The sequence below is a fragment of the Bidens hawaiensis genome, unplaced genomic scaffold, assembly GCF_021521415.1.
Source record: "Bidens hawaiensis isolate Kalapana, Puna unplaced genomic scaffold, B.hawaiensis_p1.1 tig00080545_1, whole genome shotgun sequence".
Classification (NCBI taxonomy): domain Eukaryota; kingdom Viridiplantae; phylum Streptophyta; class Magnoliopsida; order Asterales; family Asteraceae; genus Bidens; species Bidens hawaiensis.
Genome location: NW_027503707.1, coordinates 1 through 27,857, shown reverse-complemented (window position 1 = coordinate 27,857; position 27,857 = coordinate 1). Strand labels below are relative to the sequence as shown.

The 27,857-nt window shown below is 35.4% G+C and overlaps 2 protein-coding genes and 2 pseudogenes across 2 annotated transcripts; 1 reads left to right on the top strand and 3 right to left on the bottom strand.

The window, feature by feature from the left end:
- The first annotated feature begins 52 nt into the window (after positions 1–52).
- LOC143607249 (serine--tRNA ligase, chloroplastic/mitochondrial pseudogene) lies at positions 53–445 on the top strand (annotated as a pseudogene).
- A 96-nt stretch (positions 446–541) lies between these two features.
- On the bottom strand, positions 542–1,604 carry LOC143607247 (protein EXORDIUM-like 2 pseudogene; annotated as a pseudogene).
- Positions 1,605–11,614: 10,010 nt separating this feature from the next.
- On the bottom strand, positions 11,615–12,746 carry LOC143607246 (protein PHOSPHATE-INDUCED 1-like). Its single transcript, XM_077082767.1, has one exon. The coding sequence runs from the start codon at positions 12,700–12,702 to the stop codon at positions 11,758–11,760; it is 945 nt and encodes a 314-aa protein (XP_076938882.1). The 5' UTR covers positions 12,703–12,746; the 3' UTR covers positions 11,615–11,757.
- Positions 12,747–25,306: 12,560 nt separating this feature from the next.
- Positions 25,307–25,693, bottom strand: LOC143607248 (protein TRANSPARENT TESTA 1-like). Its single transcript, XM_077082768.1, has one exon. It carries the CDS (start codon positions 25,691–25,693, stop codon positions 25,307–25,309), a length of 387 nt encoding a protein of 128 aa, XP_076938883.1.
- Between the last annotated feature and the right edge of the window lie 2,164 nt (positions 25,694–27,857).

Below are 27,857 nucleotides of genomic sequence, written 5' to 3'. Positions count from 1 at the left end.
AACTGGGGATTTAGGTGCACCCGCTTACCGTAAATACGACGTCGAAGCCTGGATGCCAGGTTTAGGACGATACGGCGAGGTACACTTGTTATAATTAATTATTAAAAAGAATTCTAAAAAAAAATTGTCACTAAATTTGTTCCAACTCGATAATTTGCAGATATCAAGTGCATCAAATTGTACTGATTACCAGAGTCGAAGATTGGGAATAAGATACCGTCCCGAAAATCTTTCAAGCCCTCCGACAAATACAAAGAAAAATAAAGGGCGGAATCTAAGCCCACCAGAATTCGTGCACACACTGAATGCAACAGCGTGTGCGGTCCCACGCATGATCGTGTGTTTGCTTGAGAATTATCAGCAAGAAGATGGGTCTGTTGTTATCCCTGAACCATTAAGGCCTTTCATGGGTGGCATTCAGGTAATTACTCCTAAATCAAATTAGAATTTCATAAATTAAATTGTTTGATTTTTTAATTTTTGTTATGTATGCCGGATAAACAAGAAATTAGAGGACTTGTTAGATCATGTATTTTGCAAATTTAAAAAATAAAAGTAATAGTATATTTGTTTGTATAATGAAACCAAGATATATGACAACAAATTCGTGTATTTGAAATAACATATTCGGCTGACGTGTCATGGTGCCACGTCATCACACCAGTGTCTTGCATGTAGAAGTTTTGGGATCCCACATAGCCGGCAACAAATATTTACGTTTGTTCGCACCCATTGCATTGTAATTAACCTTTGTCTTTTTATCCGTCAAAACATTTCCCGGGTACCCGGGAAACGCACCTGACCCGAATATGCCGGTGCAAGCAGTAACCGCCTCCAATGGAGCAGTAGCCGGACCCTGAAAATACCCACCGTCAAACGGATTGGTTACAGTTCCAGCCAGAACCGTCGCCAAGTTAATTATTATGCCATCAACGCCAATGTCGCCGCTAGGTGCCACCAAAGACGGGATTTTCGGACCGTACATAGGCTGAGCAAAAGGCCATGCACATTGACCGGGACACTGAGTCGCCGAGTTACCCACCCAAGCGTACGCGAAGTTATGGCCTTTGTTGACCCGAGTTGACCCGTGCGTCCCACACCTGTTCATGCAGAACCCTGCCACACCGACGTCGGCTGACGTCAGCACAACGCTGATGACGTTAAAGCCTTTAGATTTAGAAGCCAAAGCCATAAGATCGAAGTCTTTAAGAGATTTCCCAAGCGAGTACTTTTCATCGACGAGTTGTTTACCAACGCGTATGGTCCGCAAGCCGCCTTTGTAGTGGGTGGTGGTCTGCCACCAGGAGGCGGCAGAGGGCGGTGCCGTTTGGCGGTTGTTGAGGGAGTTTAAGAAGTCAACGATGACCGCCTTTTGAGAGGGTGAAAACTTGCCATACCATAAAAGGTTTACGGTGATGTTACCATAGAGGACGGATCCCTTGTGGTAATTGAGGATGGTGGGTGGTGTTTGAATAAGGGCGAGACGGCGGGGAATGGTGGCGGCGCATGGGTTGGTTAGGGCGGAGATGGCTATTATGAGGAAGGAGATTAAGATTGTATACTTTGAAACCATTTGTGTAGTAGGCATTGTTGTTTTAGTTTGAAGATGAAGTTTAAGGATATGGGTGGGGAGCATATATATAGATAACTATATAATGAGGGATGAGTGGGATACATGTATTAAAGAGGATCCGCGTTGTTTCTTGCATTGACTTGGTGAATATGGGGTTTCTAGGATGCAGCTTCCTGTTTAAAAGTCAAATTCAGATGCTGCAAGTAGGAGATAGAGATATGGACGTGTGATTTAACACATTTCAAGCTAAATACTCATATAAAAAGATTTAACAGAACCAAAAAGAAGATTCTAACATGATTATAATTGTTATGTATTCATATATTATTATAAATGTCTTTTTTTCTCCTTGAACGACTTATGTATATATAAACAGAGTCCGGAGACCCACAGTTTACAACCACCAAAACACCAACTCAACAAAAACATCAAACATTACACGAAACTATAATGAAAACCTCATCCAATCTTCCCATAATGTTAAGCTTTTTTGAGCGGTTTTTGACTTAAAGAAAACTAATGTGGTTTGAATTGATACCAACGCGTATGTGAAGAAGCATTTATGTGTATATATGTATTATAGATGTTTACTTTTTGTACCTAAATGGATCATAATTCTCTAATCTATGTCGACATAGGAAAATTAATTAATTTACACACAAAAAAAATCATTTAATCTTTTATTAATAAATAAAGGGTTTGGGTAGGTTCTCGTGAGTGTTATTATTTGTGATTTTGTGTTGATGGATATGTATATTTTGTTATTGTCTTTTTATATATTTAAATTATGAGGTAGGGAATATTAAATGCACAAGTTTGCGTTAGTCTTAGTTGAAGAAATTGGATTGTTCGGAGAAGGTTTTATGTGAAGGTCCAGGCGTCCAGCTATTTGCTAGTTGTTATGTTTACTTTTTTACAATATTTTCAAACTAGTGACGTTTTTTTATCTATCAAATTCCGTTTTTCTTTTATAAAGAAAAGGTGTTTCATTTGTAACGGTCAATCATTCTAATACCAATGTACATGCCCATACCTTTGATAATAGGTAGTAATTATTCCCACAGTAATATCGTTCCAAAACAAATTTCCTAAAAACAAGATGCGTAGATACATAAAATTGTCATATAGGGGAGACTTAATTCAAGGAAATACACATAAGAACTAAATAAACACTACAGTTAATAGAGTACTAACTATATATAATAGGAGATGCCAAATGGTTTTTAACCTAGCGTTATTATTTATTAAGGTGTTGGATAAAGTTTTGTTGTTACAAATGATGAAGGTTAAGCCTTGTGGTTGTCATAAGCTAAATGTAATTTAGGAATAGAGTTTGAGGGTATGGTTAAGTTGACGTTTTTAAACAGATATGTAATAAAATATAGAAAGATATTGGACTTGTGATATACGTTTTATACTTTTATACGTTACATTTAAAATAACGCGTCATGTGATTATTTAGCTTTAATAGCTCTTTGTATGGAACTGGTAATCACTTATGAGTTATGTCTATATGGGTAAATTCTAGTTTTTTTTTTGAAAATTGACTTTCATTAAAAACAAACACAACCAACGACTATCACCAAGACGGAGAAAGACGCTGAAATCCAAAAACCAAAACCAACAATCACGTTACATCAAATAAACACCAACTTTTCCAATCCACTACCCCTATCTTAGATCTATTTTTGTACCAAAGAAAACCCAAAGATTTTATATCCGCAACCATTTCTGCCACCTTAGTGTTCTTGCCCGAAAAAATCTTTTCATTCCTAGCCCGCCAAATCCTCCAACAAGTAATGATGACAATTCCATGAATAATCAATCTCTTATTCCCCGTCGCACCACAAACCTTATGCACTTCCACCAAATCATTGACATGAAAAACAAAAGATCTAGGGATGTTGCACCATGAACCAATCGCATTCCAAACGGCCATAGAAATGAAACACCCGGTTAACAAGTGCTCGAGCGATTCCTCATTACTCTCACATAAAGCGCAACTATGATCATCACAATGCAAATGACGTCTAGCTAAAGCCTGCTTGGTTGGAAGACTATCCAGAACGGCCCTCCACATAAAAATATTACATTTTTTCGGGACCCAATCGCTCCATTGGAAACTGGAACTCCCAGCATCCACAACGGACCGCACCATCCATCTTTTAATCGCCGAAACCTCGAACTCTTTGCAGCGACCAACCGCCCAAGACCATGAATCTTCATGGTCAACCATCACCACCCCTTGAAGGAGATCTTCCAACTCCTGCTTCTCGATCACCTCCTGTTGGGAGCAAGGAGCTCTAAGCCAATCCCACACAATGCGACGAGAAGATCCAGTGACCACCAACCGATCTGCTAACAAGACATTTTTATGTTTTTCTACCGCATATAAGGACGGATACTTGTCCATAATCGGCGCCGAACCCAACCACAAATCCGTCCAAAACCGAACTTGGCGACCATTCCCAACTGTGGCCCGGATCACTCTATTAAAACCCACATCATCAACCTTAAATTTGTTCCAAAACATAACACAATTCTTCCAAACCCCGGGAACTCCATTATTAACCGGAGCAAGCCCCCAACAGCGCGAGGACCCGTGAATAGACAACACTACTCTTCTCCACATCGTGTGATGATCATTTAGAAATCTCCCAAGCCATTTAGTAATCAGCGCTTGATTATTAACCTCTAAACGAGCGATACCTAAACCCCCTTCTTTTATAGGTTTGGTGACTACCTCCCAAGCCACCCATGACATCTTCCTCACTTCATCCGAACCACCCCATAAGAACCTTCTCATCAAAGCTTCTAAATCATTGGTAACCTTCTTGGGTGCCTTAAAAAGCGAAAAATAATAAGTGGGAAGACTATCCAGCACCGATTTAATAAGGGTTAACCGACCGGCAATAGATAACGAATTAACTTTCCATTTAGATAGCCTCTTCTTGAACTTGGACACAACCGGTTCCCAATTAACCACCCTATTCATGTTAGCGCCAACCATAATCCCTAGATAAGAAAACGGGATTCTACCCGGCTTACAACCCATGAAACCAGCTTGGATATCGATCTCACCATCTTCTACACCTACTCCAAATAACACTGATTTATGGAGATTAATCTTTAGCCCCGAACACAAGTAAAATATGCGAAGAATAAGTTTCAAGTTATCAAAATTAAAAGAAGACCACTCTCCCATAATCATAGCATCATCCGCATAAAAAAGATGGGATAAAGTAGGACCTTCATTAGGAAGAGTAATACCATGAAACGCACCTATATCACAGGCTTGTTTCAACATACCTGAAAAAGCCTCCATCAGAATAATAAAAAGAAAATGCGATAGCGGGTCACCTTGACGAATGCCTTTATGACATCCAAATTCGAATGTAGGAGATCCATTAACAAGAACAGACGATCTGCTCGCCAACAAGATACCACTAATCCAATCGCACCAGACCGAAGGAAAACCCATCTGAGAAAGAACCGACAACAAGAACTCCCAATTCACATTATCAAAGGCTTTATCGAAGTCAATCTTGAACATAAAAATTCTTCTCTCCCTCTTCTTAGCCCAAGCAATAACCTCATTAGCCACCAAAGGGCCATCAAGAATATATCTCCCGGATAAGAAAGCCGACTGATGCTCTGAGACAATCTTATTCATAACCGTTTTGAGTCGATTCACTAACACCTTCGACACAGTCTTTAAAATACAACCAATGAGACTTATCGGTCTAAAATCCCCCAAAGAAGACGGATTGTTTACCTTAGGAATTAAGGTGATAAAAGACGAACCAACCCCCGAGCAAAAACTTTTAACCTTATGAAAATGATCAAGAATATCCACAAAATCCTTCTCGAACAACTCCCAATAAAACCGAATGAACCTAAAATTAAAACCATCCGGCCCAGGAGCTTTGTCACCACCGCAATCAAAAACCGCCTTCTTGATCTCATGCACGGAAAAATCACTGATCAAAAAATCCGCCTCCACCGAAGACAAGACCGAAAACCCATATCCAATCAACCGAGGCCGATGTGTAATAGATTCTTTAAACTTACCAGCAAAGAATCGCAAAACTTCCTTTTTAATGAGAACCGGGTTTGTTTCCCACGCCCCATTCACTTCCAAACCCGGAAAATAATTTGAAGCTTTACGTTTATTAATAAAACCGTGGAAAAATCGAGAATTTTCGTCTCCATGAATCGCCCAATTACACCGAGCCTTTTGCTTCAAATCCCGGTAATAATGATTATCCAACTCGCCTAGCCGTCTTTTAATTTCGCTTAAAGACCATGTCTCTTCTTCCAACAAATCCCGGACCTCCAAGGTTTGGTCCAAGTCACGCAACTCTTGCTCCAATAAAACCCTTTCCTCCTTTTCTTTGGCTTTACAATCGATCGCCCATCTAGTGATAGCATCACGCAAAGCTTTAAATTTATACAACAATCTCGCGTCCGGAGAACCATGAAACGAGCCATCAACAAGCGTCTTCTTAACCAACGTCCCAAAATCCTCTCTACCAAGCCATGAATTGAAAAACCTAAACGGTTTGGGACCATAGTTCTTGGAAGAACCAATTTTCAAAACCAACGGACTATGATCCGGCTTATTCCTTTCGAGAGCAATATACTCCGCACACGGCCATTCCATAAAGAAATCCCAATTAACGAAGATTCTGTGAATACGGCTTAATTTATTTCCTGCGACAAAAGTAAAACGCCTCCCTTTCAAGGAGTACTCGTGAAGATTCGAATCATCAATGAAATCGTTAAACTCATTGGCCTCACCCACATTAAACAAAGAATTCCGCCTATCCTCAGCACACCGAACCGAGTTAAAATCTCCTGCCACAATCCACCTCCCATTACCCTCCTCGATCAAATCACGAATTTCCCCCCAAAGAGCTCGTTTAGTAACTAGATTTTGAGGAGAATAAACATTGAGAATATGATACGAGCTACTCTTTCCTTTCACAGTGCCCGAAACTAGAAGCCAATTATTATTCTTGACCACCCTTTCCATACGAAAGACTTGAGAATCCCAGATCGATAATAACCCACCCGACCTTCCAGACGAAGGAACCCAATCAAAAGAATACTCACCATAACCCCAAAACCGTCCCACATCCACAGAATCCAAGGAAACAAATTGCGACTCTTGTAAAACAATAAAACTAACCTCATGATGGACTCGAAGACCTCGAATCCAATCGGCTTTGCTAGAACTCCCTAACCCACGAATGTTCAGAGAAAAAACATTCATTGAACACCTTCTTGATAGCCTTCGGAAACAAGAACCTCTTTAACATTAGCAACAAAATCTTGCAAATTCTCAACACCTAACGCCTTACTCAACTCAATGGTCTTCTCCAACTCCACCTCAATCGGACCTTGGTGTTGCACCGGATCTATACCTCTACCAATCATCGAGGGCTCCGCAGTCTCTCCCTCGATGTCTCGAACCACCTCCGTATTAGTAGACATCCCTTTGTTAAGATCCGGTGTTAAGAACACTCCTTCAACACCTGTCTCGATACCCCTAGTAACATCCGAAGGCACGTGCATAATACCGATAAACCTATCAAGATCAAACATATCTTTATCCTCCCTTGGTCTCTTCTTAGGACGCTCCCTAGAACCACTACCCCCACTCCGATTAGAAAATAAAGACTTACGTCTGAACTTCTTATGTCCCTTGCCTTTCAACACAGAAACATTAGTACTATCAACGTTACCATTCTCGACCGCCTCCTCATTAGAATGATCATAAGAGTTCGAAAATTCACCGACCATCACGGGTAAATTCTAGTTATTCATATTTCTAAAAAGTTATCTACAAAATAGTTTTTAGAAAAAATATATAGTACTTAAATCAGGCGTTAAACATTAAATATACTAAGTTAATGTTAAATTACATATCATTGATCGATTTGACAGTTTTTAATTGTAATAACAAACAAAAGGAAAAAAGAAATACAAAAAGGAAAAGTGTCAACATTAAAAATTTCTTGTGTATAATTGTTAAATAAATTTCATCTTTACTTCTTATAACACTTTATGTAATCACGTTTTATATGGTTGTGGTTTTACAAAGTTTTATTTTAGTTTGGACAAACAACCATAAGTGTACCTTAAAACTAATAAGTTGTTGATATTCATAAAATAATAAAACAATTATTCATCACCATACAAGGGGTAAAAGGGTGTTTCACTTTCTTTTGAAAACGATTATATACCGTATGTATGGATGCCATATACATTCTGTGAACATCTGTAATTTTCATCCTTCATTTTTGTTACCAATTTTCTTCTATCAACGAGTGAAATTTGCCGTTTGTACTTTCTAACATGTTTCTTCTACACATGAAATTCTTTCGCCTAGATGGACTCCGTGTTGGCCCGAAGAAGATCAATGCCCATCAATTCAATACGTATGCAATGAAAAGGGCCATAACGTTTCAATGATGGATGGGGTGAATAAATAAGGTTTGCCAAATTAGCTAAGCAAAATATAGTTGCCATAAATAATGGACTCATTGTGATACTATAAAAGTTATAGAAATATTAACTGAATAATAATGATGTGGAAATTCATGTTGATATATATAGTTGTTTCCCATCCTAACCGACTCGAGAACCAACACTTGTTCTATCATCAAAGTGAAGGTTTTTAGTTTTTCTAGCAAAGCAAAACTTAACTTGGTTACATATTTTTTTTTTAAATAAAGTAGGTATTATGGATCATAGTTTTAATAAGTTAAATGTTACAAAGGTTAACAAAGTGACAATTTTGTAAATGTAAGTGAAGTATGACTAAATTGAGTAAAATAATTGAAATTTTCATTTGTTGACCTTTCTTGTAAATTTAGTTACACCGGAGTTTGATTTTAAATAACTATTGTATACTTTATTATATCTTTAAAGCTATACTATGTATTCTCCTTAATTTAAATATAAACAAACAATAGATTTTTTTTAACATTGTGATGCATTGTTGACAATAACAATCATGTTATAGTGATGCGTCTTTAGCGATGACAAGTTATAACACGATAAAAAAGTTAAACGGGTTAGTGTTTGGGGTAAAAGGGTTCATCTCATAACAAGTCGACACATTCAGTTCACGATTAAAAACATGCTTTAATACAAGTATACACATTTAACATCATCATCATCATCATCGTACTCAGTATATCCCACCAATAGCAATGCTATGGTAGGGTCTGAGGAGGGTAAGATGTAGACAGCCTTACCTCTATCCCATAGGGATAGAGAGGCTGCTTCCGGTGAGACCCCCGGCTCGAAGGTATACACATTTAACATATCATGTGCTAATAGGTGGTTGCCGTACCTCATACGGACGCTCACATTGCATGGTTCGTCCATGGTCGCCTTTAGCGAACTCATTTGTGGGCATGATTGCATGACAGGTTCATGAATGTGGTTATGTGGGGTGGGCCTCTCCTTTCATTTTTGCCAAGGGGTTGGTTGGTTTTTAGCTAAAATGAAGATAAATTAACTCACTGTCGTGTCGGATCCTCTATGTTTTGTCCTCTTGATATATTCTCTGATCCTGAATTTTGATTGTTAAGGTTTATGCTATTATGTTATGTAACAGTAAAATCATAATAAAATACCCCTTGGAATGGAATTGAATGACTTTTTTAAACGACTAACAAAACTTTTATTAATCACTAAACGATATAGCAAGATACTAACCTAGTAGACACAAAACAACTGATGGTATATACAAAAACAATAGAAAATACATTTTACTTTGTACCCACCTAATCAAAACGTAACCTTACACATTAAAAATTTAAAATCCCACCACTTTTCTCACATATTTTCCTCCTTTTTCGATCTATAAATACCACAACGCCTTTATATTTTCCACCAAAACACCAGGATTCAGTGACTTTTGGTTAAACACAACGTCGTTTCTTGCTCTCAACAGGCACCACATTGTGAATAAACAAACGTCGTGGAATTGAATGATTTCAAATATGTATATGAATAATTTTTCATGAAATTACCTCTCTAGAATTTCTTTTACTTTTTAGTCCTTCAATACATGTATAAATATTTAAAACTATATGAAGTTGTAAAAATAAAGAAATAGCTTATTATTAATTAAAGAAAATGTTATTAAATTTGGAATGAAGTGAAAAGCAAGAATATGTATATATAGAACGAAAAATGATGATTATATTCTGTAAAAGCTTTTGTGGATGTGGATGATTTGTCACTCTGTGAACTTTTTTTGGATTTGTTAAGTTAGTCATTTCTTTTTAACTCCACGTTTACATAAAATGTCAAAACAGTACTGTGGCATGGCTACAATTCACATCACATAGTAAACATTAAACAGAGATCTGGATAAAAAGAAGGATAAGAGAGGGCTCACAAAGGCAAGTGTCATGAAGTATGTTAGAAGCAAGCTTAGTGGACCATCATTTATTTCTTTCACTTTTGCTTTTCTTTTATTAACTTTTGTTAATAAAAGATATGAAGTGGTTTTGGATGACATGTTTGAATTGAGGCTTGATACTTGTTGGGTTAATACTTAATCCATTTACTCTTCCAAAACATATTAGTTTTTGGTAAAACTGATAAACCTAAAGGGTTGGACAGGTTGAAATGGGTCCGGGTTAGTACAATTTTGTGTAAAATGCAATAGTGTAAAACAGAGTTGTTCTAAAATTTAATGGCTACTAGATGGTGAAAAGAAGAGAAGTCTAGTCCAATAGCTAGGAGTTAGTTTTGACGTTTAAATTGAGCTTGTTGTTTAGCTCTAGCAATTATTTCATGGTTTTTGCTAAGGATTATAATGAGTCTGGTTTGAGATTAGTTTAAGTATCCTCAACCCCATACCTGATTATTAAAGTCAGTCTCAAACCCATCTCAAAACCTGTACAGTAACTCCCGTCGTGTATTAAGCATACCCATAGGTTTCAGATATGCCCGTTAATTTAATAAAAATACACGTTAAGTATAACCCTCTCCATAATGTTACTTTCACTTCCATTGTTACAAAGGCTCTATTTCACTTCCATCATTTTTTACTCAACCTATACATTTAATGCTAGACACAATTGAGGCATGGCTTATTGGCTCTCAATTTCAAGAATTGGTTCTTGGTGTTTGCACCCGGATTTCGATTTAACTCATTTACTCTTCCAAATTCAAATACACTTCAACGGGTAGTGTGTTTAATGAGACCCCACCCAACATGCAAATAATAAATAAATAAAGTTAATTTATGCATATAGTTATTATATTTGTCCAAATTAGCATCTTCGGGTAACAAGATCTAAAAATAATAATTTTGTAACAAGTTTTGAGTTTAAAGCCAACTTTTGTTAATGAACTATTTGTGTAATTAACTCAAAAGACTATTTTTCTAAACATTCAATTCTTGAGACTAATTCTTAAAAATATCTAAGTTATATTGGCCCAAATTTACTCACAAAATATTAAACAAAGAACTGTAGATGAACGAACCTATTGCTCGACAATTTATTATTCAACTGGAAAAACACCCTTAGATATTAAAATTAAACGAAGAACCAGAGAAGAACGAACCTTTTGCTCGACACTGTATCATTCAATTGGAAAAACACACTTGAAAACAAACGACCAAACATTCTATTTAACCTAAACAAAGACTAAGCATACTATAACTTAACTCCTATTTTCTAGACATTCAAAAAAACATAATAAACTTGTAAAACATTTAGATAAACAAACTAGATAATTATATACAAGCTATTAATTAAACCCTTACTAACTAAACTTTTACGAAATACCCCTTCAATTTCTACTTTTTTTTCCAAACCAACTTTAACTTCATATAATGACCCGTTTCAGAATTTACTTATAATAGGTTATAGGTTATATCCGTTGTCTAATTGTGTAAACCGAGCTTGACTGGTTACATAACAATTACCTATTGCCTATAATTATTTCGGGTTCGGGTTTCATATTCATATTCATATTCATCCAACATTCCAACATGCTAATATATAAAGAAAACAACCACATAAAATAAATAATTAAAAATGAATTAACGAATACAAATCACATAGTACTTCCGAATCTACTTCCTACACTAAAACCATTCTCTTTATTTTTTATTTTTTTTTTATACATATTTTTTTCCTTAGCTCTTGTTACACTAAAGTCGAACACGAAAAGGTAGACGGGTCGAATAAAGCCGGAACCAAATACTTCCTTCCGTTTGTACCATGCGCATTATAACTTGCACCCGTAGTCGGGTCCACCAAAAGGTCCCCCGCGTACCCTGGGTACGCCCCTTTAGCATACACCCCAGGGCACGCCGATGCAGCTTCTAACGGTGCACTAGCATCCCCCTGATAATACCCATTCCCAAACGGGTTTGTAGCCGTACCCGCCAAAAGACTAGCCAAATTAATCACCATCCCGTCTACACCCACGTCATTGTTTGGTGCGATCAACGGTGCACCTTGTGGGCCGTAGACGGGTTGGTGGAACGGCCACGCGCATTGACCCGGACACTGAGTCTCCGAGTTACCGACCCAAATATAGGCAAATTTGTAATTTTTGCCTTTCACATGGGCAGTTTTGGAATTACTAGAAACCGATCCGTGGGTCCCACACCTACTGGAACAAAACCCATCAACTAACACATCATTGGCTGTTAACACAACGTTAGCAGCGTTAATTTGTTGGCCCTTTGCGGCCAACAAACGTAGGTGTTTTTCTGACAAAGACTTTCCTAATGAGCACTCCGGATCAGATACTTGTTTACCGATCAGGAGTGTGGGTTTTTTAGTTTTGGTGAAGTATTTATCGGTGGTTTTCCACCACGTGGCAACGGATGGTTGGGTTTGGGATTTAGCTGATGTGGAGGAGAGAGAGGTGATGAAATCGGTAACGATCGCTTTTTGCGACGGTTTGAAGCGACCGTACCAAATAAGGTTTACGGAAATGTCGCCCGTGAGGAGGGCACCATTGTGGTATTGTAAGAGAGTAGACGTGTCGCGAGGCGACTCAATGAGTTGCCTCGCGGCAAATGAGATGTTAAGAATAGATAATATGAAGAATATTGTTAATTGGAAAGAAGTTGAAGCCATTGTTGTTGAAGGAGGGATGTAAGAGAGGTTTTTGTGATGAATATGAATGTGGGGGATTGAGGTATTTATAGGAGGTAGATTTTGGATTAATTTTATTGGATTAAATAATATTAATAAAATAAAAAGATGGGTGATTTATGAGGTGGAGTTGCTTGCCTATATAAACCTGATGAGGCTGCTTCCGCGTTGCAATGAATATATCGACAGCTGTTTCTAGTTTCAACTTTCGAATGAATTGGAGTATTAAAGTGTCAACTTAAATGATATTATTTTTTAACTTTTTTTCTTGATTTATGGGGTGAAACTATTTGCTATAGATTGAAATAAAATTTAGGATTTTAAAACTTGTTTGTATTGCTCTTAACTATTTGATCATTTTTGTTTTAATATTCCATATCTATTTGATATTTAAATTCATATAACTAATTATTAACAAATTACCTTTAATAATTTATACGTTTGATTAGCTTGTCTAAGCTTAAAGACCGAGATGGTCTAAGAGTAATTGCAATGCTTTATGACATGAAAGGAGATATATATGAAAGTGTCATTAAGTATAGTATTGTGCAAGTCTATCTATAGTCGGGTTTTTTTGTGTTTCTATTGACAGGGTCATGGGAGACTTCCCGAGTCACATTTTAATGTTTTAATATTTTTTGGAAAGTTGTATAAATACTAAGCAGATGCTGAACAAATTGATTGTTTGAAAAGAAAAATGACTAAATTAAAGGTTTTGTTTATCTGTCAAATGACATGACACGTTTTTTTAAGTGGAACGACTCATGCATTACATATGGCCTAAACCGTCTCCGACAAAAGAGATTACATTCGTACACAATTCATTGGAATTGCCCTAATGTTAGAACACAATTGGTGCCACTATTAATTCAAAAGTTAAATTAAAAACGTGATAAATACAAGTAACAAGGTTAACATTGAATATAAAAAATGTTTATGAAATAAAAATTTAGATCTGATTATGAGAAAGAAGTACATTTTGGAGTTTATTGTTATAAGGAAGCAATTGTACAATGCAGTGAAATGGGATGCGTGGACATGATATGAATGGGAGCGTGAAAGGGCTTCCATTTATTCAGCTAAACAACAATATATATACAAGTAATCACGACTTTAAGTAGAAACAATTTATTGGATGAAAATGACCTCACTTACTCCTCAATATGGATGGTACAATGGTAAAATATATATATACAAATACTCGATAAAAATTTCCCTAATGTTCATTTGCACAAATCCTAAAAATGTACAATTTGACATGAATATGTGATACGAGCCAATGCGAAAAAACCGTTATGTGATCAATCCCTAAACACACATTATATGTATGTTCATTATTCTAATCGTAAAAACTAAAAGTCATATAAATCACATTTGAATTGGTGGTGAGATAAAGTGTGTTTGGTTTACTAAAAAGACATCTCGTAGTTCATATAAATTCTTAACGATTACGTTTTAAAAACATATTAAATGATTCAGAGATTACCCTCTTACTTAGTCATGTCTTTTTTATGATTTAACATAAGATTGTCAAATAACCTTAAGTATCATATAATAATTTGTACCATTTAGGATTTAATAAAATAATTATGATTATTTAAGACTGTCTCTTTAATATTAATTGTAACGGCTAAGTTTTGTTCTAGTTTCTAAAGTGGATGCGAGTTACGAATACGCGGACGATGACTCGAATTAATACGTCGCACTCGATCCTCGTGACACTAAACCAGTGGTTGTCCAGCTGGTCATGCTTACATAACACAACTGTCTTCATTATTATTATTTTTATATTTTGGGACAAATGAGTAACAAACTTCATTTATTATTCAAATTTACTTGAAGAGGGTTATTTTCATTATTATTAAATTAGTATAACGTATCTTTTTAATTTTATTTATACGTTATTATATGCTATTACAATATTGATAATTAGTCTAAGATAGTTATTAAGTATTAACTATACAATTTTACTCTTTTGGTTTGTGTAATGATGGTGTGTCTCTCCAGCTAGCTGCTTGTTAGCGGTTTGTTTGGCCTCTTTTATGTGTTAATGAAATTCGCCGTTCGAAAAAATATCTACAAGGTGATTTAAATTCAAGAAAAGTAGATATATATATTTACTATTTGTATTTGTAAGCTGTATGAGTTCAATTTAGTATGGAAGTTTAATATTTCACGTTCTTGGACTCACACATGATCTCGATATACTTTTTTTCAACGACAAGCTACGCTACCCATGCACTGCATTAGTTTTCCCAAACTAACACTAAGCCAAAGATCGAATCTAAGACTTCCCACCAAGAGATAAACCTCTAATACCGGGCCAACTACACATGTGACGTTCTTCTTCAATAGTTGTGAAGATTTGTTTAACAAGTTGATTGAGACAAATAAATACCAACTCAAGCTTTAGCTTTATTTCTACCAAGAGAGTTAATTGAACTTGTAACTTGTAAGTATTAATGCGGGTTAAATGTTAAACTCATACTCAACTACAGTCGTTTTATAGCCATTCAAGTTATTTTAGCTTATGATTAAGTGAACTAACTTATTCTTTATTTTAAAAATGTTCTTATGAGTTTATATGTGTTATTAAAACGTATGTAAGTTAGTAACAATATTGAATTATACAAGCATTAAACTTTTTTCAGGTTAAAAGTAGTTTATGAAATATAACTTAGTTATGAAATATAAATCCACGAGAAAAATAGTGACCGAAAATTTATAGGAGTAAACTATTTTTAAGTCGAATAAGTTCAAACTAAATTATGAACTAGACCCGACTGGAAAATGATTAACAATTATTTTATATCATGAAAATATTTAATTTATGAGACACAATGAATACTGTAAGACAGCCTGTTATATGTTAACATAATATTTTAAATTTCTCATAAACAAAGTAATAAAAAAAGAGAAAACTGGGTTTTAAAGTGTTTAAAAATATTATAAAGTCAGAATAAAAATAAATTAATAATACGTGAGCATCAAAGTGTGGACCGTGAAGTGCTTATCCATTGTATTTGGCTTCTTGCAATTTTTACAGCACCGAGAATCACGTAATTCTATGCTCTTTTAAACTCCTTTTCCTTTTCGACAACTGTAATTAAATGACCAATGCCTTTTCTTTTCTTTTATTAAAAATAAATATTTAGGGTATGTTTAGCAAGAATATTTTAAGAGCTTCAAGTTTTTAAGAAAAATATAATATTCAATAAAAAGCTTTGTTTGGTTAAAGTACTTCAAGCTTTTAAGTTAATAGAAAAAAGTTTCATATTTAAACACTACTATTACTAGTGTTTGTGAAAAAGATAGCTACAAGCTTTTGCATTTGAATTACAAGTTTGGTACTTGAACTTCTATAAACTTTTGTTAATTTATATAATAGTTACACATTTAACCCTTATTCAAAACTAAGTACCCGCGAATTTTTTAGGGGTCGTAACTTTTTCACACGTTAATAATTTTTTAAACAAATTACATCATAAAAAAGAGCATTTTATTCTCTTTAATTTGAGTATGATATTATTATATGTCTTTAACTTTAAAAAATTAACATACTATGTGATTATCGGTTAGGATCGGTAATAAGTCGAGTCAAGTAAGCTAGCGTCATGTGTAAGACCAAATTAGGGTAAGAACGAGTCGATACAAAAAGGGTTAAATGAGTTCAGTTCATCTCGGTACGCTTTTGAGTCAAAAGGGGTCAGGTTAGAACATGTTTCAGATTAGAATAGTGCATGTTCAGAATGAGATTCAGATCAAAATAGATTGGTTTAAAAAACTATCTAGTTGAAATTAGTGTATATTTCAACTTTGTTTCTTGATTTTCGACATCAGTTACACGCTTACTGTATTTTCATGAATTACATGTCTACATTCGGGTTATGTATGAACTGTCATCAGGTGAATCATGTACCGACACTGATTATGCGGTTGATGTTAGGTTGTGCGCCCATTCCGCCGCACCACATAGGCATCCAGCTAGTTTTATTAAAAGTTTATGTTACTCTGCCAAACACCTAAAAATATTTAAAAAGCTACAGCTAACAGCTACCAGCCTTTAGTTTCTAGCTTTCAGCCTTCAGCTTCTAGCTAGTTTTGTCAAACATACTCTTAGTATATGATATTACGAATATAGTTTCTTTTTTAACAATCTTTGAAACAATCCTTAATAACCTTAAGTATCAACTATTCATATCAATTTTAACTCTACATGTCTGACTCACTGGAATGCCATAAAGAACAAAACCCATCATTATAAGAAAACTCACTTGAGTCAAATTCCAAATATGAAACCTCATCTGGTACGTGTTAACCTGAAACCGAAATACTAGCATTCATGGAACCTGAACCTGAACCCGAACTGTAATAATTTGGTTCGGTTACTAGTCACTCAGTTTAGTGGTTTCGGGGAAGCTAGAAAATCTCGTTCTATGTTTATACCATAATACTATTAGTGTGTGATACATTCAATCGTTTAGTGTGTTCGGTCATAATATTGAGGTTGATGGTTACACAAAACATATAATTAAAAGTGAGATTTCCCTTATTCTTCTTATGAGAAAGTAAGAAAGATATATTTGTGAAAGATTGTTACACAAAAGTGAATGATGAAACGAGATGGCCATAGAGATGGATGAGAGTTCCTAGTTCAACCCAACAAATACGGAATTAAAGCGAAATGGTGACTAGAAATTCGAATTTGTGGGCTTGTCGTGGGTCGGATGAAACTAAAGCCGCATATATGGTAAAATCATTAAGGTGGGAAATTGATAACATAGAACATCAGGTAGTTGAGTTAAATTATTGTAAGGCCCCGTCATCGGTGCCTCACATTTGGGTGTTGGATTTACTCATCAACATAGTTCTAATCATCAGAGTTAATAAAAACATTCGCGGAATATAAAACTTTCACAAACATTACATATTAAATCTTAACTTGTCTTAAAACATTCTTGTTTTTTTCAAAACAAAAGTATTTAAATATAAAACTTCATCAGTCTTCATATGCCAGACCCTTATTCTTCTGCCATGTGTCCCCGCTCAAGCCAGCTGTCTCATTCTACTTATCCGCGTGCATACTAAAAGTCAGCTACGCTGAGTGAGTTCTAGTTAATCTACATTATACCATACATACACATACCTTCAATTATGCATCCGAAGACACATAATAATTACTTTACTACTTTACTTTCATTACATAAGTTTATACATACGTTCATACTTTATTACTTTCATACTATATAAATTACTGTCCTTTTCTATCTTATATATTATTAGGGTCTGGTCCCTCTTTCCTTTGTCTATCTCAGATATTATTTAGGGTCTGATCACTTTCTTGTCTATCTCATATATTATTAGGGTCTGGTCCCTCTTTCCTTTGTCTATCTCAGATATTATTTAGGGTCTGATCCCTTTCTTGTCTATCTCAGATATTATTAGGGTCTGGTCCCTTTTTACTTCTCTATCTCAGATATTATTAGGGTCTGGTCCCTTTCTTCTCTATCTCAGATATTATTAGGGTCTGGTCCCTTTTTACTTCTCTATCTCAGATATTATTAGGGTCTGGTCCCTTTCTTCTCTATCTCAGATATTATTAGGGTCTGGTCCCTCTTTCTTCATTTTCGTACATACTGTCTTTACATACCCATAACATACATACTTTCTTTAATCATTCATACATATTCATATATTGTACATATATCTATCATACACATTCAATAATCATACCTCCCTTGTTAGAATGTGCAATATCCGAAGATCGTTCACGTACCGACAAACTTTCATTCACATTAAGATATATTTACATAACATATAAACCATATAAGGCATACACTTACCAGTTAAGGTAAGTGTATTAACTATCACATCGAGTATGCACACAGCCCCGAAAACATAACAAGGAAATGGGGCTAGAAACTCACATGGATCCTGTTTCTTTCTCCGCTAATAGTTAATCCTTTCTTTAGTTGAGCTCTGCTAACTGTAAATGAGTTTCACGTATCAATACTCGTCCTATTGTATCAGATTACTTTTACTTAGCATTTATATGGTTTTCCTTTATTTTAAATTTTCTGTATTTTATCTCTTAAGTCCGTACAATGCATACCATCACGTGTGTACACATATATGTCTACATATACAGGTCGCCAGGTACCCGGGTCTCAATATAAGCAAACTTATATGTAGGCGGACCTAGATAATAGTAGGCGAACTTATATGTAAGCGAACATAACAGTAAGCGAACTTATATGTAAGCGAACATATCAGGGGGCGAACTTGAAAGTGGCGAACTTGGCTGAAGGCGAACTTATAAGCACGCGAACTTCGATATTAGGCGAAGTTCACAGTAGGCGAACTTGTAGCAGCAGCTACGGGTTCGTTCTCATCCCCATAATCATCTCTGTTTCAACGTGTAACCCTTTGATACGATGTTAACCAATCCCGTAAACATTCCCATGGTCATTTTTTGGAAAAGACTCGGCTCGAAAACACATAAAGTTTAGGCCTTTAAGCTTAAAATGTTCAATACTAGATATAAGGTTTATTTTAAACGAGCCGTTCATAACCATGAGTTCGTTAAGTCCATTTTAATCTTCAAGTTTGCAACTTTACAATTTGTCTAGGCCCGATCTATCATCCTACCAATTTTCAGAATCTTCACCTTTGAGCTGCTGTGGTTTTACTGATAAAAACCGGACTTCCCGACCTCTGATCGAAGATATTTTCGGTGGAAAAACTTCATTTATATGTCAGGAATACCCGGTTAAAATTTGAGACCGATCCGACGGCTAGATCTCCGGGAATCTTTGTGTCTTTGTGGGTGTTTTTCTAAAAAACGGGAATTGGGTTAAGTGTGTGTTTTGATGGTGTAGGCCATGGCGTGGAGATGTATGAAAATGGAAAGGATTAGGGTTTTAAGGGGTATTTATACTCCCTTAAGCCCATGGACCTTAGGCCCATCTTTCCTTTTTTTGGTCCATAATTAGTTATATCTAATTAGCCTACTTATCCTTTCATCTTTATTATTTATTTCTCTACTAACTTAAGTAAACTTCTCTATTTTAAATAAATAATATATTAATTATTTATTCTTATAAATTTCGGGATGTTACAATTATTGGCTTTTTGGGTACCGATTAAAGTTAATTGCTTTATTTGGAGGAGGTTGTTGGATCAAGTTGCTGCAAAATTGACTGTATCACACAGAGGGGTAATTATGAAAAATATTTGTTGTAGACTTTGTGATTTACATCCGGAAACTGCTATGCCTCGTATAGTGCATTGCTCGGTTGCTAAACGCATTTGGTGTTTCACATGTGGGTAAAACTACCTATATAGGTTCATATCGTGTCGATTAGGGAGCCGATGATTGTAGAGTACCTGAGCATGCATAAAAGCAACAGGGAAGAGCGTCACGAGGTTCAAGAAGTTTTACTGATACTTTTTGGTTGATTTGAAAATTAGGGAATGGAAAATAGTTCTCCTTAGCCAACACGATTGTAACACTAAGATAACTTTATTTCTTTGGGTGAATCATAGGAGTAGAAGGGTGTTGTTGGATTGGGATAAATAATGCACATTTAATTTTGTTAATTTTCCTTTGTAAGGTTGGGACGTGTTTTTATCTTTCGTTGTACTCATTAGGCTTCTTGCTACTTGTAAGTTTTTTTTAATCTACTTCATTCCTATTTTAATAGGGTGGTAACTGGTAAGATGGTTTAGATGTGAATTTGATGGTTAGAAGTTCAATCCTCATAGTGTGCAATAATATTTAATTGGGAAATAAAATAATAAATATATACTCAAAAAAAAAATTGAGCATTTTTATTATCTTCTAATCTTAACGGTCTAATATAGGTTTTTAAGGTCATAATGTAATATAAAAAGATTTCATTTTTCAATATGGACACTTCCCAATGGGGTGCTCGCAAAATTTAATAAATTAGTAAACAGAAAAATGAATTTGTACGTCTGAACCGAAAGGCATCGTCACCTTACCATGAACCTAAAATCACGAGCCAAAAAAACTTGGTTTATGTTAACTGCCACTTAAATTAACTTGTATTCACGAGGCCCTTAGCTTAATTTTATTGTATTATATATTAATATTAATTTTACATTATTAAGCAAAGAATATAAAAACTTTTAATTTGAAATACCAGTTAATATATTATCAATTAACGTACGATTTATAGTTGTTTCATATAACTGTCATTAGTTTATTTATATACTTATTATATCATTTTTTTGTTGGAGCGTTTTATAATACTTGATGTGTTTCTCCTTTTCAATTGACCGGATTTCGAGTTTTGACCTTAAATGGTTAGATTTTTTCTTCTTTTTTTTTTGCTGACGTTGAAGTTATCTTCAATACCTTAATGAGCTTTTCTGAGATGGGAACTCAACTGTTTATATTGATTTTAACGCTCATAGCCTGACTCATTCAAGATTACTACCAACAAGGAGGAAAACCGAGATTGTATGAGAACCATATTGAGACAGTTTCGAAGCCAATATCTTAAGATCTCAAATCTTAACCATCACTATCATGTCATGTTCCGGAAGGCCAACTACCATAGATTTTGTCTTTGATTCATTTATGGATCAATATTCTTTGTTGATCCTTGGTTCATTTCTTATTTTCCTCCTTAAATAGTTAAATCTATGTTGTTATTTATTGGAAAATTGGATTTTAATAATCCAAACTTAATGCTGTTGGCCAATAATAATCCCAACTTTAAAAAAAGTTGTCACTGGTCCAAACTTTCACACTATTTGTTTTCATTGAAACTTCGTTAAAAAAACCTTAACGGCGTTAAGTTTTTTCAAATTTCAAACTGATATTTTAAGGCTTTTGATCGAAATGAGGATACGAGTCGATTGATGTAAAACTTACCTCCAAACAGTGGTCCAAACAACTAAAGGATGCTTCAATTCCGGTGTTTAAACTATTAATTAACAAAAATCAAGCTGTTTGAAGAGTCGTTTCAAGTTAAGTTTTACATCAATCGACTCGTATCCTCATTCTGATCAAAAGCCCTAAAATATCAGTTTGAAATTTGAAAAAAACTTAACGCCGTTAAGTTTTTTTAACGAAGGTTCAATGAAAACAAATAGTGTGGAAGTTGGGACCAGTGACAGCTATTTTTAAAGTTGAGATTATTATTGGCCAACTGCATTAAGTTGGGATTATTAAAATACAATTTTCCTTATTTATGTATTTATATACAGATAAAATGATGCTTCCTCATTATATTATTATTAAAAGTTAATGTTACAATACTATTATAAATGATATAAAGTTATAAATTCCTGAAAATATAAAAAGGTAATCCAAATCTATTGTTGTATTTTTTGGTAACCCTAGTTTATTTTCGTATATAAATCCCTCCATACATTCGAAATTTATAGATGAATTGTTTCATGCAGAAGATTATAACGTCGCACCTAATCTAGTTAAAGTGTTGTGTCTAAATTGTCCATATATAGCAATGCGTTTAAAGCACTTACAAATGTAACATTATAACAAGATGTCAATACTTGGCATGTAAACATATAGGACAATTATAATGGTTCACTTTAAAATGCTTGTAATTTTAGGAATACATGTATCCTCATTCCTCACCCTAAAATACACGTGTCACATCCTGAATATTTCATATGCTTCGTAAGAGAAAAATCACTTAATAAAATAATTGAACCCTATATATATTTATATATAACATCTAATGTATTTACATATCACCATATACACTACTAGTTCAAATCACAATTCACAATACTCGAATCAGTTTCAAATTTTTTTACAAGAAAAAAAAAAAATAATAATAAATAGATAATTAACTGAATTTTATATGTGGCAAGTTGCTTGGATGCGTGAGACAAACAAGAAAATAAATAAATCTCGGTTAAAGAATTATGAGACAAATAATAAATTAAAATAAAAACCATTTAAAGAATTGTTAGTGGTCCCTTGCTTCATTACTCGTAGACACTGGTTTACCTCAAGTTTATTTTGTATTATTTAATTGTAGAAATAACAACTTAAATATAAGTTTTAGGTTTTTGCTAAAACCATCTAAACATACAATATTTAACTACTTTAAAACATGTCATTTAACCAAACATTAGCATACTATTAATATTTGTAGAATTTAGGTGATCCGACATAAAAGACCAAAACATGATAAAGCTGAGAGGAATTCCTAGAGCCACCAATGCTGGTTTGTGACGGACTCAGGAGTTCTTAAACGTGGGATCACTTTTTTCTATGATCAGATATCTCACAACCATACGTTTGACCCTTGAGTTGGGTCGGGTCACAGGATTGGGCCTGGTAACACAAATCTCACAATAACATTACGATTTCATTAGAAAATAAAAACATTAGAAATTCCTATAGTTATATCCTGCAAGTTTTCATCTATTTAAAACGCTTGATTACATCTTCAACCGAAACATTCACAAGAAACTCTTTTTCAACATAATAAATGTGACAAGCCGACAATCATTCGTATAATGACAAAATGCTATAAAATATAAATTATGCAATGAGTAGGATTTTAACCAAAGACCTACACGCTAAGGGACATAAGATTTACCACTACACCATTTTTCAAATTATTATACAGGGTCACTCCAATTATATTAATGAGGTGATCAGCAAGATAATTCTCATGTACGCTCTACTGAAAATTAAAAATTCAAAGGGGTTTCGTAATCCTAACCTATTACATTTGGTCGGCTAGTGATACCCAAACGACCCTTTTTTAAAACGCTTGACATATAACATGATATGATATGATATGATATGATATTATAGGTTGAATATGTATATAGCAACAATAAATGATGTTACGTAACGGGATTAAATATAAAAGTGTGTTTGTGGGAGAATGGTTCCTATGGATAGCGTTCCAGCAGTTGATGTTGGGGTAGAAGTAAGCATGCAGCCTGTCTCTTGCCTTGCGACTTGTAATTTGTTTTTGCTGCTTTATATTCCTTATGTTCCTTTTATTTATATTATAATAATAAAAATGATTGATATGAAAAAACATTTTATAATAAAAATATATGAGATTAACAAATACGTGGAATCTATGGGTAGGCATAAATGATTGTGTCCATGTATGGGCATGGAGTTGACCCATTAATAGATATATACATATTTTTAATTTGAAACTTATTATATTATAACTATTTTCTTTTTTAAAAATAAGTTTTCAGCATATAAATTATGCAAGTCCTCAGGAGTTATTAAATGCCGTAATTACAGTTTTGGGCCTAAAATTTGGGCTCCTGCCTAGTCCAATTAAACTGTTTAAACTTTAAACCCATTAAGTACATATCATCAACTAGATTAACATATTTACAAATTGATTACTACTCGTCAATCCCTTTCACAATTTAAGATAAATGAGTTGCACCACTTTGTGTCTAGGTTATATATCGTTTTTTTGGACAAGAATAAATAAGAGTCATGTTCGTATTAAAGGTTATGACCTAAGACAACAAACCTAAATAAAGTTGAAATTGTTAATGGGCTTGCGGACTATAGGCCTCCTATATTGTAGGCTAAATTTTTATGTTCATTTGTATAATAAATATTGTGGCACTTTGTTTAAGCCCATCATGAGGTCATTTAGAAACTTGAAGCAGGTGGCCTTTTGCAGTTTTGTGTTCATGTGTTGCACTAAATTATTGTGTTTTATAAAATCTTATAGATAGCATATTCTACTCCTAGATTTAATAGTCCATAATATCCTATAAAGTCTACATATAACTTTTTAAGTAGTGTTTGGTACGCGAAAATCACAAGTGGAATGGAATGGATTTGCCATGAATGAGTAAAAAATAATATGTGGTTGGTCAACTGAATGAATCACATATTACACAAGGAATCCCATTCGCTCTAAACACCTCAAAATATTCCTTCACTACCCTTGAGCCTCTATCACCAACACCACCACTGGCAACCACCACCACCACCATCATTGCCAGCAATACCACCGGCCACCAACACCACCACATGACGAGAGATGTCGCTACTTGGCGAGAGATAGAATTAGTGGAACAAAACGCAACATCAATCGTAACTAATTTCAGGACACTTGGTGTCACCAAACTACGCATGATGATACTCCGTATGTGTCGTATGCCCGCGTACGAGGTCCATCATACGGGTCATGTTGGGCCATATATACGTGGGCTGTACCGATTCTTGGTCTTTGATTCATGTTGTGTTTAATTCAAAATAAAGTAAGCTTTTTTATCATATTTAAAAATATGATTTTACATGACAACAAAATTGTTAATTGGTTGTTCAGAGTTAGTTTGTTTGTTATAGAGATGAGCAAATAGTATCAGGTATCATCGGTATCAATTAATTCGATACCAACTTTTTAAGGTTTTGGAATCGGTACCATAACCATAAGGAGTGATTAGTAAGCATGAAACCACCAAACGAATATAGTTAATACCAAGAAAAACAATGTTCAACTTTCAACTAGAATGATATATAACCAAAACACATAAACCAAACTGTATGATTATTATCATGTATATGTTTCAACTATTTGCTTCATGATGATGATTTATACGACGGTGGCGCTGGAGAATGACCATGACCAAAAGACATAATATGGTCTTTAAGTGATCTCTTGTGCTTGAAATCCGAACCGCAAACACACAACCATCGTTTGCCACAATTCTTCTCATGTGTTCTCCAATCACCTTTCACCGCGAAACTCTTTCCACACTTTCTACACGAAAAAGACTTTGCCCCATGTTTCCTTTTGTAATGTGTTTGGAGTGTCCTGAAATCCTTGAGTGGCTTTGACTGCGGATGGCTAATGTTGTTCTTGCATTCTTCTTCACAACAATAACATGGCACCCCTATCATTACTCGCGGTTGTGTTCCACGAAGCGAATCCGCTCCTTTCCTATATTGAGATCCATGTCCCCACATGTTGTAAGGCCCCGAACCCAGTAGCCTTACTTTAGCGTCGGATTTACTCATAAACACAGTTCTTACAAATCAGAGTTCATTAAAACTTTCGCGGAATATAAAAACTTTCATGAAACGTTACAACAATCCAAAACTTGCCTTAATTAAACATTCTTGTCTTTCAAAATAAACGTCAATTACATTAAAACATCTTGAGTCTTCAGATGCCAGTCTCCTATTCGCCCACCATGTGCCCGCTCAAGCTAGCTGTCTCATTCTACTCACATGCGTGCATACTAAAAGTCAGCTACGCTGAGTGAGTTCTAGTTAATCGGACGCCACACAATACATACACATACATACATATCCGAAGATACATATCCATACTTAACTAGTTACCCTTCTGTTCTTCATACATACTTGCTACCATACATACATACATATCTACAATCACTAACCTCAGTCTACCGAGAGTACGTTCATAGTCCGCCGTCTATACCTGTACTCAAGGTCGTGAACACGTAAAATGTCCGCAGTCCTTACCTATGTTCACCATTCATGGTACGTGCAAGGTCCGCGTCCTTCCCTATACCATCCCACTTCCACAACATGTACAAGGTCCACAGTCCTTCCCTATGTTGCAACCTAATTCATAGCACGTACGAGGTCCGCAGTCCTCCCCTATGCTACCACAGCACGTATAAGGTCCACAGTCCTTCCCTATGCTGATGCCTATCTATAATACGTATAAGGTCCGCAGTCCTTAACTACGTTGTCGTCTATTATCTGTAACACGTATAAGGCCCACCGTCCCTATCTACGTTTACATCTATCATCTACATTACGTATAAGGCCCGCAGTCCTTAACTATGCCATCACCAGCCGAGTCTATGCCCGACAGAAGCTAGAGGGATTTGCCATCCTAACTTACTATGTCGAACGTAGAACTCACATACCATTCGTGTACCTGTATACACATACTTCACATATACAATAATTACATTATAGCATAAGAACACTCTAGGCGTTCTTTACATCCTTCATTTAACAACCATACCCCTTGTCGTTACGTGCAATATCCGAAGATCGTTCACGCCCCGACAAGTATTCATTTGTAATATTCATACATCTTCGATATATAATATTCGTACCTTTATTTTTAACCTGACAGTACGCGCAATATCCGAAGATCGTTCGCGTACCGACAAGCAATCATTCATATCCATCACATATATCACATATGGCATACACTTATCACTTAGGATAAATGTATTAACAACGCATCGAGTATGCACACAGCCCCGAAAACATAACAAGGAATGGGGCTAGAATAGACCCAATTACAAATTTTGTCCTTTAAAATAAGACGAATTACGGTTCGTGTCCTTTTTTTAGTTTCCTTGCAGGCGGTGTACTTTAAACCTTTTTTTTCTACACGTTATGTCCTTTACGCTAACTGGGTTAGAAAAACTCAGTTAAATACCCTCACGTGAAGTGCATGTGAGGGCATATTGGTCTTTTTGCCTACCCTGCAACTTCTTCTTCTTCTTCTTCATTTTGCAGATCTTTACCTTCCCCTCCTTTCTCTTTTATTTCTCTCTCTACGCCACCACTATCACCATACCACAACCACTCCGCCCATGGATATCCTCAAACACCATCGCCACCCGCTCCGCTCAAGAAAGAAGATCTAAACAATTAATATTAATAATAATATTTTGTGGGTTTTTAATGTTAAAGATCTGAAAAGGATGGTGGGAACAGCTAACGGCAGGAGCAGAACACCGATTACACCGCGCCAAGCATTCCGGGTCGTTAATGGCGGTCAAGATCCGAGTAATTACCGGGTCGGATTGTGGAGCACCCATGGAGTTTACCAGGGAAGAAGTTGATGCCCTCTTGAATACCAAGATCCGACGAACGGTTACGAACCCACAAACCCAGATCCAATTCACGCTGGTAATCGGTTTCCCGTTGAAACCCAGATCGGCCCGTTACGATTCCTACGAGTTTGAACCAAATCTCACCGGAGAATATAACACCGACGAGTTCGATAGTTTGGCCGAGGTGTACGACCAGGTTTTGGTTTGATTTGAATTTGGATTGAGGAATGGGGAGATAGTGGATTTTAGGAACTGGGTTTTTGTTTGATTTGAATTTGGGATGATGAAAATTTGTAGGTAAG

Coding starts and splice junctions, on each gene's coding strand:
- LOC143607246 (XM_077082767.1), bottom strand. CDS start 12,702: ATGGCTTCAACTTCTTTCCAATTAACAATATTCTTCATATTATCTATT.
- LOC143607248 (XM_077082768.1), bottom strand. CDS start 25,693: ATGTGGGGACATGGATCTCAATATAGGAAAGGAGCGGATTCGCTTCGT.